The sequence below is a fragment of the Chiroxiphia lanceolata genome, chromosome 20 (genome assembly GCF_009829145.1).
Source record: "Chiroxiphia lanceolata isolate bChiLan1 chromosome 20, bChiLan1.pri, whole genome shotgun sequence".
Classification (NCBI taxonomy): Eukaryota; Metazoa; Chordata; class Aves; order Passeriformes; family Pipridae; genus Chiroxiphia; species Chiroxiphia lanceolata.
Genome location: NC_045656.1, coordinates 10261269 through 10274504, shown reverse-complemented (window position 1 = coordinate 10274504; position 13236 = coordinate 10261269). Strand labels below are relative to the sequence as shown.

The window sequence follows — 13236 nt, the reverse complement described above, 5'->3', positions numbered from 1 at the left end:
TTTGGATATTTTTGTGTAAGGTCTTGCCCCAGGTGGAACACAACAGCTCTGGGGGGCACCTGTGCCCACCAAACCCAGAGGCCACACATACAGAAATAAGTGGGATCGTTACCAGGCCACTGTCTGCAGGTGAATCACGAAGTCCTGCTGGGATTTCTCCAGGCTGTGGGGTGGATTTTTTTTTTTTTTTGGAAAATTGGCGTTTTCTGCGTTAGACACACGGGGGCGATGGAAATCACCTTTTCCTGCGGAGCTTGTGGCTTTCAAATGCTGAATAACCACAGGTTTGTGTCCCCAAGCACAGAAGGATAAAATATTTCTGTTCAGTTACAAATAACCGCCGACATTTCAAGTGGCTGAGACTCCAGAGACCCCAGAGAACTTTTCCATAAGCATTGATATTACTTAGGATGTTTAAGTTTAAAATGAGAGCAAATGGGAGCCTCAAGGGCTTGTGTGTCAGTGTTTGTTTTGCATGCCTGTTTAGTTCAGATATTCATGGTGGGTCAGGATGGATTTCAGTGTAAATATTTAATATTTACAGTCTTATCAGGTGGTGTAAAACATTCTCTTTGCGTTCTTTTGCAGGTTTTTTATTTCAGTGTATTCAGCTGCTTTAGTTCAATGATTTTTTCCATCTAAAATTGAAAAGCTGAGAGTAGGATTGAGAAAAAAAAAAACCAACAACATCAAAACCCACTGTAGTAAAGGTGTGAAAAGATAAGGTGGTTTGGGAATCTCCAGTAGCACAGCTGATGTGAGGACCATTGGATGTACTCCATGCCCAGGAGGCCTTGCTGATAAATTTGCCCTCATGCACTTCAGTATCCTTTTTTTAGGCTGTATTTCTATACTCACTAATTTTTATGCAATTTGCTCAAGATAGAAATCCTTAGGAATGCAAAATTCAGCCTGTAAAAATGCAAAAATATCGGAAGGAGAATCAGATTATAAATAATGACAAACCAAATGTTTATTTTTAATGTGTTTTTTTTTCCTGTACCGCTACTGGATGTTCACTTTCACTTTCTCATTTGTTCTGCAGCTTCTCTCCCTGGGCTGGGAATGCTGAGGCTTTGCAGCTTTACAGGAGGATTTAGGGCACTTCCTGGAGCTGTAGGGACCCTTGGGCCCAGGAACAGCCCATCTCGTGGACTGTGTTAGTGATGGCAGCTCACCTGGAGAGAATGTGGTGGTGTGTGAGTGATTGTCCCTGAAAACAGGCAGACCTGAGCATTGTGAAGATTAACATTCCATTTATAAGGCTTTTCTTGTAAAACAGCTAAACCATGATATTGCTTTAAGAAGGGATCTGACCTTTCTCTCCATTACCTGCCTGCCAGGGCATGAGCAGTGCCAGGCTGGATGTGTCACCAGCCCCCCTCACCTGGGATGATCTGCCCTGTGTTTGCCCTGGGGATGTTATCAGAGCCTGGTGGAACCCGAATTTGGCGTCATGAAAGGTAAAATCAATTTCCCTGTGGTTTTTTTTTTTAGTTTATTTACGTGCTTTCCTAAGGCCAAACTTCCTTGTTTTGAGAAAACAGAGTGGCACGTGTTCACAGTGCACGTGCTTGTAAGTCATGGAATGAGAGTAAATAATGTCCTGTGTCCAATTTCTGGGCATGGTAGGAAAAGGCGTGGATTTAACCAGCCCATCTCCAAAGCAGAGTGTGGTTATGATTCCAAATCCAGTAAAACTGTTGGAAAGTGGGTCTGAACTTCTTGAATCTGTGTGTTTGTATTAAAACACAGATTAGTGCTGCCTGACAGCCCTCTCAGTGAGACAACTTGAAGCTTGGACACATTTTTACCTAATCCTTTACAACTACTTCAGTCAAGAATTGAGGGACATTTTGAATCATTTCTGCTCCTGTGTAAGTCACAGCAAAACCCCCTCAGCTGTCCTAAATATGGGATTTGATTCAGCATGGCCAGTAGTCATCACTGGGTATTCCTTACCCTGCAATATGTTCCAAATCACATATGGTAATTGCTCTGAAATCACATCCTTCTAGGGAGTGTCCCACCACCACCACCTCTTCACAGTGAGGTGAGATTTTCTTGCTGGATTCAGTGGGAAGAGCAGGTGGGAAAGATAAAGCCCAGAGCTTTTGTTTGCTTGTGTAATGTAACATAAGGAATATTTTGGGATCTATTCTCTGCTGTATGTATACAACAACTGTCCTGCCCTGTGATGTGATGTTCCAGTGCCTGATCACCCTCTGGAGGGAGAACCTGTTCCTGAGATCCAACCTAAACCCCCTTGGCACAGCTCCAGCTGTTCCCTGGGTCCTGTCCCTGTCACACTGGGCAGGGGTCGGAGCTGCCCCTCGGGAGGAGCTGCAGCCCCTGGTGAGTCTCCCCTCAGTCTGCTCTGCTCCAGCTGAACACACCAAGTGCCCTCAGCCACCCCTCACATGGCTACTCCCCCTGACCCTTCACCATCTTCATAGCCCCAAAAACATCACCTTCCAACCCCACGGGGTTTTTCAGGTTAATGTGTTTAACTTGCTCTTTTCCACGTGTTCGTGCCTCTCTTTGCCCTTGGATGGGAGCGTTGCCGCAGGATTTCGGTGTGTGAAGCAATCCCTCCCCCCCCAGTGTTTGTGCCTGGCTGGGAGCACTGGGCAGGGCAGACAGGCAGTGTGCAGGTGCAGGTTTTAGCACGCCTGGAGCTCTGGGAGCACCAGGGAGGATGAACTCAGCACCTGTCGTAATCCCAGGTTTTGTAAGGTCTGTATGTGGTTATTATCAGTGATTTGGGACCAATCCCTCAGCAAGCCAAGCACTCCCCCTCACTTCTGCAGGAGCTGGGATTTGGGACTGGAGGTGATTGACAACTTTTCTCTTTTAACTCCTTCACAAAAATGCTTCACCAGAGGAAGATTATTTTTGTAAAAGACACATTTATATCTATAAATAACAGTGTCCATGCCCGAATATTCCAGATTTGGTCTGGATGGATGGATGTGAGAACATGGTCTGTTCCCCCAGTAATTTCATTAGCTACAAAGCCCCAAATAAGATTTTCTGGCTGTGTAATTCCTGCCTGCAGCAGGCACATATCCCCCTACGTGCTCCCAAGTCGGTGTAGTTTCCTCAAGCACAGTCTCACACCCTCTAACATTGCCTCAGTCTTGAAATGCATCTTAAAAAGAAATTGCCTGGAGTTTGGCCCTGGAGTGTGTGGCTCAGGAAACTCGCTGTTCCAGCTGCTGGAGTGTCTGTGAGCCTGAGGCTGTCCCAGAGCCAGGGTGGGCTCCGAAGTGCAGGAATAAAGAACCCAAAAATATAAATGATACAGGAAAACCCTGCTTCCCCATGAGGAGGAGCTGTGGCTGCCCCATCCCTGGAAGGGCTGGCAGTGATGGGCCCTGCCTGAAGACTGTTAGAAGAGCCCCCAAAGCTGTTTGTGCAGGTCCTTGGGCTTTTGTACCCCCCGGGCTCCAGCAGGATCAGCCTGCACGGGTGACCAGATCCAGCAGCATCGGGAATTAAACTCGCGTTACTCATCCCAGTTAAATGGCACCAACCCCGTAATGCCTCAGAGTTCAAATAAAACAAAAAAGATAAAAAAAAGAAAAAGGAGGAGGGGGTGGTTCTTTAATCCATCGGATGTCTGCAGCACAGGCAACTAAAGGTCACAGACAGGCAGGAAGGGCGCTGGCAGTGCTTTGCCCCGTCCTTGCCACCTGTTATCAGCTCTGTCCCCTGCCTGTGCCAAGGGAAGGGACAGGGCAGCGGCCACGCGGGGCTCTCGTGTGCAAGGACCTGGCCGGGCTGGGGTCCTCACAGGGTGGGCCAGGCTGGAAGGGACCGCAGTGTCCCGTCTGGTCCCCCCTCCCTGTTCCAGCAGGGCCATCCCAGAGCACACGGATTGCGTGCGGGATGGTTCTGGAATATCCCCAGTGAGGGACACTCCACACCCTCCCTGGGCAACTTGTTCAGCGCAACAAAGAAGTTCTTCCTCATTGTCCAGGTGGAAATTTTTGGGCATCAATTCCTCTTGTGCCCCCCCCAGCAGATGGGATGGGATGGGATCAATTTCTCTGACCCCTCCACACGGATGGGGCCCCCTTTATGGTGTCTCCTCTCGAGGCTGAGCAGGCCCAGCTCCCTCAGCCTTTCCCGCCCAAGCTGCCGCAGTCCCTGGATCACCGATCCCTGTTCGGGGGGTCCCGGATTTGGGGGGGGTCCCGTGTCCAGGGGGTGTGTCCGCCCCCCCCCCGCTCAGGCCACACTCGGCCCCGCCCCACACGCGCTCTCCCATTGGCCGGCGGGCGGAGGGAGGGGGCGGGGGGCGTGGCCACGCCCCCCGCCCCCTCCCTCCGCCCGCCGGCCAATGGGAGCGCGCCTTGCGCACGATGGGGCGTGGCCCGCGGCGGGCCCTGACCTCAAGTAACCCCGATCACACCACCGGGGGGCGTGGCCTGCGCGGGAGGGGGCGTGTCCGGGGGCGTGGCGGCGGGAGCGCCAGGCCGGGGGCCCGCGGCGGCTCCGCTGCACCGGCACCGTGAGGTGAGGGCGGGGCGGGCACCGGCGGCGGGGGGGGGGACACACGGCGAGGGAGGGCACACAGCGGGGGCCTCCGCGGCACCGGCGGGCGCGGCGCTGCGCGGTTGGGGCTGGGCCGGGCGGGCGGGAGCTGGCCAGGCGCCGGGAGATGGCCGGGCCATGCCGTGCCAGGCCATGCCGTGCCCGGCCGGGCCGGCGGGATGTAATAGGATGCCGGGCCGTACCGGGAAGAGCCAGCGGGAGATGGAGCACCGAGCGCCGCCGCCTCGGGGCTCCTCGGCCCGGTGCCGGTGCCGCTCCGCAGGCGGGGGTGGGCGGGGGGCTCCCGGCGCCGGCCGGTTCTCCCCCGGTTCCCTCTCGGTTCTCCCCCGGTTCCCTCCGGGTTCCTACCCGGTCTCCCCCCGTCCGGTGCCGCCGGTCCCGCCGCTGCCGTGGCCGCCCCGCGCTCCCCGCGCGGTGGAACAACACGTGGGCGGCGGGGAGCGAGCCCGGCGCATCCCATCCCATCCTTCTCCCAGCCCCGGGGGGGAATTTCAGGATCTCGGGCTTTCAGGACCTCGCGTTCGAGTCTGGTTGTGCTCAGGGGACGCCCTCCCCCCCCACCCCGGGATGCTCAAGAGCGGCGAAGTTGTAAAAAGCGGGTTTGCGGAGCAAAGCGAATTGTTTGTTCTCCGCCTCACCTTTTCGCGGCGAGTCTCTTTAAGTCTTCTCGGGGAAGTTTAAAATGAAAAATGCCGCGTTAAAAAAAAGTATCCGGAGTGTGAGTGGAGTGTGTTCTGGTTTAGCAGGCAGGAAATACTCAGCAAACTGGTTTAAGTGATGCCAAATTCTCTCAAAAGCAGTGGGATTTAGACAGTCTCGAGTGTTTTAGCAAACTAGGAGAATTGTAAATATGGGCTTTTTTTTCGGTCTCTGTGGAGTTTTAGGTTGGATATCAGGAAAAGGTTCTTCCCCCAGAGGGTGACTGGGCACTGAACAGGCTCCCCAGGGTTTGGTCATGGCCCCAAGGCTGACAGAGCTCAAAGAGCATTTGGACGATGCTCTGAGGGACAGGGTGCGATTGTTGGGGTGTCTGTGCAGGGCCAGGAGTTGGACTTGATTAGATACTGGGAAGAAATCCTTCCCTGTGAGGGTGGGGAGGCCCTGGCGCAGGCTGCCCAGAGAAGCTGTGGCTGCCCCATCCCTGGAAGTGTCCAAGGCCAGGTTGGATGGGGCTTGGAGTGACCTGACCTGCTGGAAGGTGTCCCTGTCTGTGGCAGGGGGTGGAATGAGGTGAGCTTTAAGGTCCCTTCCGACCTAAACCATTCCAGGATTCCCTGATCCTTGTGGGTCCCTTCCAACTTGGGATATTCTGTGACTCTCTGATTTTTGGAATTGGCACAGACACATCTGACTGGAGGAGACCTGGGAAGCGTCTCTTCTACTTGTAAGTTGAGGTTTGTGTGTATAATGTCAGTACAGTAAATGTGAAAACCGGCTACCTATAGAACCTCTCCCCTCTGGACATACATTCATAGGATCACAGAATGTCCTGAGCTCGAAGGGACCCACAAGCATCATCCAGTCCAACTCCTGACCACTGCCCTGGGGAGCCTGTTCAGTGCCAACCACCCTCTGGGGGGAGAACCTGTTCCTGAGATCCAGCCTGACCCTGCCCTGGCACAGCTCCAGCCGTTCCCGGGTCCTGTCCCTGTCACACCGAGCAGGGATCGGAGCTGCAGCCCCCGATGGACTCTGCCCTGGGTCTGCTCTGCTCCTGCTGAGCAAACCCAGTGCCCTCAGTGCTCCTCGTGTGGCCCTTCCAGAGCCTTCCCCATCCTCGTGTCCCTCCTTTGGACACTCTCCAGTAGCTCTGGCTCCTTCCTGTGCTGTGGATCCCAATCTGCCCCAGGAGAGAGCAGTGGATGTGGAGTTTCAGGCATTAGAACCCGAAGGGCTTCGCAGGGTGTTTGGTATGAGCTGAGAATGTTTTGGGATGGGGAGTGAAGCAATGCCCAATGATTAACCAGGAGGCATGGCTCAGGTGGAGCCAGGCTGGGGCAGTCCCTGGGCACGTTAAAACGGGGCAGCACCAGCCTGGCAGAGCCGGGCCCGGAGCGACGCCGGGGGTGTTCGGTGCTGGGGGCCCCTCTGGGTGCAGGAACCATCCCCTCGCCCTGTCCCGACCTGGAAACTGCCCCCCAGCCCTGGTATAGGTGAGCACCTTGCTGATTTTTTTTTTTGTGGGCAGGAGAAGCAGCTCAGTAATTGACTTGTTACACAGGTGTCATCTATTTTTAATCTTTTTTTCCTCTGCTGTTTTCCGTTACCTGGGTTCCTTCAGGAGGGGCAGTGAGAGCACAAATCCAGTTCATCACTTTCAGGTGGTTTGTGTTGACCAGCAATGCCACAGATCCCTGGGCTTTAATCTGGAGACCTTTAAATACAACTGTTTTTATTCCTCTCCTCTCTATATGACATATCAATATTATAGAAGTATTATTCTGATTCTTTGAAAGAACCTACAACTTATTTCCACTGAAATATTGGTGTTCTTTTTACAGTGGATTTGCCTTCAGAATGGGATGCTTTGGAAAGATAAGAAACTTTCATTTCCATTATCCAGGTTTCATGCCTGGACGTATTTTACAACAGTAAAAGTGATCTTAAAGTGCAACTATCATAAAACTTCTAAAGTCTTGTATTCTTACATGTGCATTTCACTGTCAAGCCAGAAATGTGACTAATGGTAGTAGCAGAGCTGTGGAGGAGTGAATGGGGGTTTGTTTCACCTCAGGCAGAACCAGACACGTCACATTTTGGGTTGGGCTTGCAGAGTTGTTGCTGCTCGTGGTGTGAGCAGGATTTGGGTGTTCCATGGCCCACTAGAGCTGACAATTCAGATAATTTTGGTTTTCAGGGTCTAGCTCGACAGTATTAAGACAAACAGTACGTGTGCAGTGGCTCGTGGCACACGAATTTATCTTGGTGCTCAGCTGAATTCAAGGTGCTTCTTAGGAACTGTGGCAATTACACTTCAGAACCAGTGCCATGTGCAGAGGTGTATAAATATGATGTACCCCTATGTTTGTATACATATTATACACCTCTCTATTTGTATATATGAAATACACCTCTGTATTTGTATATATGACATACACCTCTGTATTTGTATATATAACTATATTTTTGTGTATATATAATATGCCTCTATGTTTGTATATATGCAGTATAACAGTATACAATGCACATTCCGTTTGCAGCACTGAAATCCAAAGGCTCCAGTGAGGAGATCTCTTAGAAAGTCTGTGTTTCATTTAGCCCCAGACAATGCTGAAATTAATTTAAATATGAATAAGGACTCTCAGCTGTGCTGAGAACAAGCCAAGCTTATCACTTCAGTGCTGATTGCAAAACCCCAGAGGAACTCCTGGCTTTGGGACTGGGCTCCAAGGGGTTGGAAGTGCCTTGGGAAATAAACTTGAGTGGGGTTTCGTGGATAACTGATTTCTTTGGAGCAGAGTTGGACAAACCAGGTGTTGGGAGTCAAGTTGTTTGAGCGTGGCAGTGGGATCAGGACATGTGGCATTGGGTGGGTGGGTTTCTCATGGAATATTTGAGTGAAATGCTTCACTCTTCCTGTTCCCCTGCTTCCAAAAAAAAAAAAAAAAAGCCTTGAAATTTCCTTTTTGATATATTAGTTATTGAAATTAGAAAAGGTTTGTCTTCCATGAGGTAGAGTTGGAGTTAGTTTGGCTGCATCCCAGAACTCTTTGGCGCTGGTAATTGTGCCAGCAGTAAATCTGTCTGGATGAAAATCTTTAGGAGTGATCTGATGCCAGGATAAACATACACATAAATACTGCCTTCATGTTTACATGCACAAACAACATTTGATTCGAGTTTTGTGCTATTTGAGCACCTCAGTTAAAGAAATCTCCCTGTGTGGTTTAGTTTGCAGGTGGATACAGCGACTTTCTGGCTCTGCTTCCCCTTCTTCTCATCTCTACCCTCAAAACCAGGTTTTTTTTAATGCTTTTAATGTCCATGTGGGGCAGATATTTGTGACTTTTCAGTTATAAAATGGTTAATGATGTCTCTGTCAAATGAAGTGCCCATGGCACAGAGCAACTGGAGTTTGTGGGAGGACTGATGTCAACACAGGATTTGATCTAAATAATTCAGTCAAGTACATTCATGGTAAAAGTGCATGAGCCAGTTGGATGAGTTTTTAATTCTCAGTTAGTGATGGGAAGCAGGGATTGCTCTGGCTGCAAATGCTTTTCTGGGCTCTCATTACAGCCACCATCACATCCCATCTGTGTGATGACACGGGCCAGGTCCTTGTGCCGCTCAAACCATCGTGTTCATATCGAGCTGCATCCCTGGGCTTGGCATAACATGGCTGGAATTAGCAGGACTGATGAGGTTTTCCCACCAGTTCAGGATGTCAGTGTGGTGTGGGAGTTACAGGCATCAAACAGTCTGTTCTGCATAGGGAAGACCCTCTTGGGAGGTTGAGAGTTCATGTCCCCTCGTCTCCTCCTCGTCCTCCTCCTCCTCTACCACAGTTTGGTGGATGAACTATTGGGTTTTTCATGTAAAAATATGATGTTCCAGCAGTGTCTTCTAGCCACCAGCTTTTCCCGAGGTTTCTGGTTGTTGTTGGGATTTACTCCTTGGGGTTCAGCTGCAGTCAGCCAGCAGCAGATCAGCAGCTGGCAGGCAGAGAGTTTGACACAAGCCGGCAGTGCTGGCACAACACGTCGCTCCTTTCAGAAGCAGAACTTAACAGACAGGTGGGACGGTCAGGTGGGTGCTGACACCTCGCTCAGAAGCTTCCAGAAGGATGGACTGGCAGGAGGTGCCACGGCTGGAGTTGGGCATTGCAGGCTCAGCTCCTCTGTCACTCTGTGCCTGGAGCCAGCGAGCCAGTCTGTGCTGTACCTGTGGTTATTCCAGGACGGTTCAAAGGCTCCCAGCCAGGAAAACACACAGGGAATATGCTTCACAGTAACCCTAATACTTACTTCCTAATCCTTTTCTTTTCCAGTTCGTTTTGGAAGTGGATAACTGCTCAGGTTGCAAGGCTAACGAGAGGTTAGTGCACTCCTCATTTTCTAATGACGTGTTTCATATGATCACTGTGGTTGTCATATAAATGCATCAAACCCCAGCAGAGCAGGGGGTATCAAATCTCCATTCCCCATCCACCTTTGTGCTCTGAGGGGCTCCTTTGTTTTCCACATCTGTCATGGCTCTTTCTCAGTTGTAACTGTTCCTTTAATTTTGAGGAAAATGCTTTCATTCCCTGTTGGAACACTGGAACACTCAGACCCATCCCTGGGTCAAGGCGGGGCTTGGAGTTCCCCGTATTCAGAGATTCTTCCCTCTTTATATAATGATTTTTTAATGGAAAATGGAGACCTGAACTTTTGTGTTTTCCTCTGAGAGCTGTGAATAATGCCACTAAGTTTCAATACATTAAATACCTTCAGTATATTCAGTAGGATTGGCAGGGATGATCTGGGGCCAAGAGGTTAAAGTCAGGGTGAGGTCACAGGCCCTCCTGGCTGGCAGACCAGCTCAGATTCCTGAAAGAATCCTAAGAAGCATGAGATTTTCTGAAAAAATGTAAGAGATAATGTGTCTTGTACCTCGCAAGGGCTGGGAAAAGGATGGTTTTGATCAATCAAACCCATTATTTGATTAGAGTAATTAATGATATGTCCAGTACCTCAAAAAGTGAGTCCCAGAGTTCAGATCCCATTGAAACACAAATTTTTAATCGTGGAATGGCTGAGGTTGGAAGAGCCTCTGGAGTCCAAGCCCTGTAAGCAGGTTCAGCTGCAGCAGCTTGCCCAGGACCACATGCAATCGGGTTTTATGTGTCACCAGTAACTAACTAAAGAATAACAGTAAAATAAGAAATTGGGATTTCTAGTCCTATGTTTGTCTGTGGGTTTGGGGTTTGATGTGGGTGTTTTTGGGTGGTTGAAGAGCCTCCTTTAAGTGACTCCTGCAGCTTTGTCTAAGGTAGCAGATTCTGCAGCAGTGGGAGTGACCAGCTCTTGGATCTCAGAGTCCCTGTGCAAACAGAGAAGTCAGTGACTGGGGCAGAACTGTTCTGGATCCTGGCTCTGTCTGGGTTCAGCTCTGACGTTCCAACATTGCATTTTCTGTCAGAAGTGAACCAGAATTCCTTCTCTTTGTCCCTCAGTGGCAGGAATTGACCTCAGATTTGTTTTTTTTTTTTTTTCCTTTCTTTTGTCCCTTACAGTGCTGAGAGCCCAGTTTGGGGGAGCCATGGAAGAGTCTTCCCAACCCGATAAATCCCTGGAGCCGAACGCTCACTCCCGCTTTATGATTGGCTCTGTGTCAGAGGATAACTCGGAGGATGAGACGAGCTCCTTGGTGAAACTGGACCTGCTGGAGGAGAAAGAGAGGTCTTTGTCACCTGTGTCTGTCTGCTCGGACTCCCTTTCGGACCTGGGGCTTCCAAACACTCAGGATGGCCTGACAAGCCATATGAGGTATGGAAAAGTGGTTCTCCAATCTTTTTTCCAAAGACAATCCAAATATTCAGCTTTATATCCAGGGTTGGCTTCAGATGGTTTTGTTGTGCCAAGACATGCTTCAGTGTTCTGTTTCTAAATGACCTCTTGTATGTTTACCTGTATCAAAACCTTCAATTTTCCGTTGGTTTTAGTGGAATATCTGTGCCTGAATTCCTTAAGCACCTTCCAGACAGTTCAAATGTTGAGTGTTATGGGCTTGGCTATCCTGCCTTGTTTTGTCCTGGCTTTCAGAAAGTGGAAATGTGTTGACTGAGATGTTTAAAGTTTTCACTTGTGTCTTTTTGGGCCGTTGTTTGTTGAGACAAGGACAATATTTGCTTATTTTGTCTTTGCACGGAATTTGCTGCTTTGTATGTAGCCAGAGAATTGGCATTGCCCCTGGATGGGATCAGTGACTCCATATTGGAATGTTTTTTTGGTTTAGACAGAGAAAATTGTGATGGTTGTAGAAAACATTGGTGCCCCTCAGCGTGGTGATAAACCAAGACTTAATGTGGTTGCTGCTGCCTGAGCTCAGGGAGGGGTTGGTCTCAGGGCTGCTCCACTCCTACTCCTAATTCTTTGTGCCTCAAGTGAGCCATAAGTTGGATTTTGGAGATATTTCCTTGTCCAAAGTCCCCTTTATTTTTAGGTGTTGCTGATTTGCATTCCACTAGAGGGATGTGCCTGTTGGATTTTCCCCGGTGCAGTCTGGATATCTTGTGGTTTTGGGGTGTCCAGAACACAGTTTCTGTGATCTGTGATTCTAACTGATAAATGTAAAATAAAATGTAGGTGTTGGAGTGGATCCTTCCCAAAGCTCAGCTTCTTACCTCCTTCAGGTTTAACAGAGTTGCTCACCGTCATCTGAATTCCCACTGCCCTGCAGTTGTTTGTTTGTACTCATTCTATTTATGAAAACATAATTTTGGACAGTGTTAAAAGGCTTCCTAACATCCAAATTTGTGGCAGGAGTTGGCAGTCCCCTGTTTTCAAGCATTTTTAGCATGCAAGGAAGGAAATTTTTACTTAGTATTTATTTGTCCTTGACATCTTCCAGCTGGATATAATTTACAACCTTTCTGTCTGCTGGTTCCTGCAAGAATAGGTTGGTGATGGTTTGTTCTGGTGCCCATCAGCCTGGGGTTCTCCCAGCAGATCCTCCCCATGGTTAGAGCCAAATCTAGGAGAGCTTCCTCTTGCTCTTCTCCTTCTGCCTTTTGACAAGGTGCCATCCCATTCCAGGAACACACAGGACAGTCTGAATCCCACTCCAGTTTTTACTGGACAATCTCTCGCCTCGCTACCTTTACTTTGTTGCTGCTGAAGAGGTGGTTCATTCCAGAAAGGTTTCTGGCTTTGCCAACCAGTAGTAGATATTTATACAGCCAGGTACTCCTTGTTCTTCTGCTTTGCTGGTTTCATTGCTTGTGCAAAGGGATTTTAATCTCCTTTTTTTTTTTTTTTTTGGTGGTTCCCTTCCCACTTTTGGGAGAAGCTTCTGGAAACACATATTAGCAGGCTCTTGAGGTTGGGGCAGAAGGGGGACAGTGGTCTCTATTTTAGAGGGTTGTCACAGTCTTCCTGAGGACCATGTTCAGCCAACTGGCACTTACACAACAGATATAAAACCTTAAAGCAAATTTACAGAGAGTTGCCTTTCCAAAGCCTGCCAGTCGCAATGATTTACCAGCACGAAAGGTAATTCTGAAGCAGGAAACTGTAACTATATATATTTTAGGAACAGGAGAACTTGGATGAGCACCTAACCATGAATGTGGAAAGAGACAATAGCAGAGAAAGAAAATCAAGCAATTTCCAGGACACTGCCTGGCACCAGAGAGCCCTCATGCAATAGGGGTGCAACCTTGAGCACCTCTGTTGTAACCTGCTTACTTTGGCAGTCGCTTTTGGGAGCTCTTGACTTCGAGTTAAATTGGAGAGAAATGCCAATTCAAATAAAAAAAAAAAAGTTACAGCACTATAGGCTGTTTTTCTAAGATAAACTCAGATGAGTTGAAATACTTATCAGGATGGCTGTCCCCTTCCACCAGAAGATTTCTAAACCGTGTTTACAGATGGGGAAACTGAGACAAAGACAACAGCAAAGACAAGTTCAACAACTTGCCTGGAGTCCCTCTGTGACAGTGTGTTCTTGGAACACAGGTGCTCTTGCTTCCAG

At 49.2% G+C, this 13236-nt stretch overlaps 1 protein-coding gene across 7 annotated transcripts in view; it reads left to right on the top strand.

Annotated features, from left to right (window-relative positions):
* Nucleotides 1–4473: 4473 nt before the first annotated feature.
* Nucleotides 4474–13236, top strand: part of ACACA (acetyl-CoA carboxylase alpha) — a 117370-nt gene continuing 108607 nt past the window's right edge. For 4 of the 7 annotated variants that reach the window (XM_032707149.1, XM_032707147.1, XM_032707148.1 and 1 more), the window contains exons 1-3: nucleotides 6650–6713; nucleotides 9551–9597; nucleotides 10778–11030. In XM_032707149.1, coding sequence (XP_032563040.1) covers nucleotides 10804–11030 — 227 coding nt within the window. In that variant the 5' untranslated portion in view covers nucleotides 6650–6713; nucleotides 9551–9597; nucleotides 10778–10803. Of the gene's footprint in view, nucleotides 4522–6582; nucleotides 6714–9550; nucleotides 9598–10777; nucleotides 11031–13236 lie in introns of those variants that run through there. The other 3 variants (XM_032707154.1, XM_032707150.1, XM_032707153.1) reach the window with 3 other exon arrangements.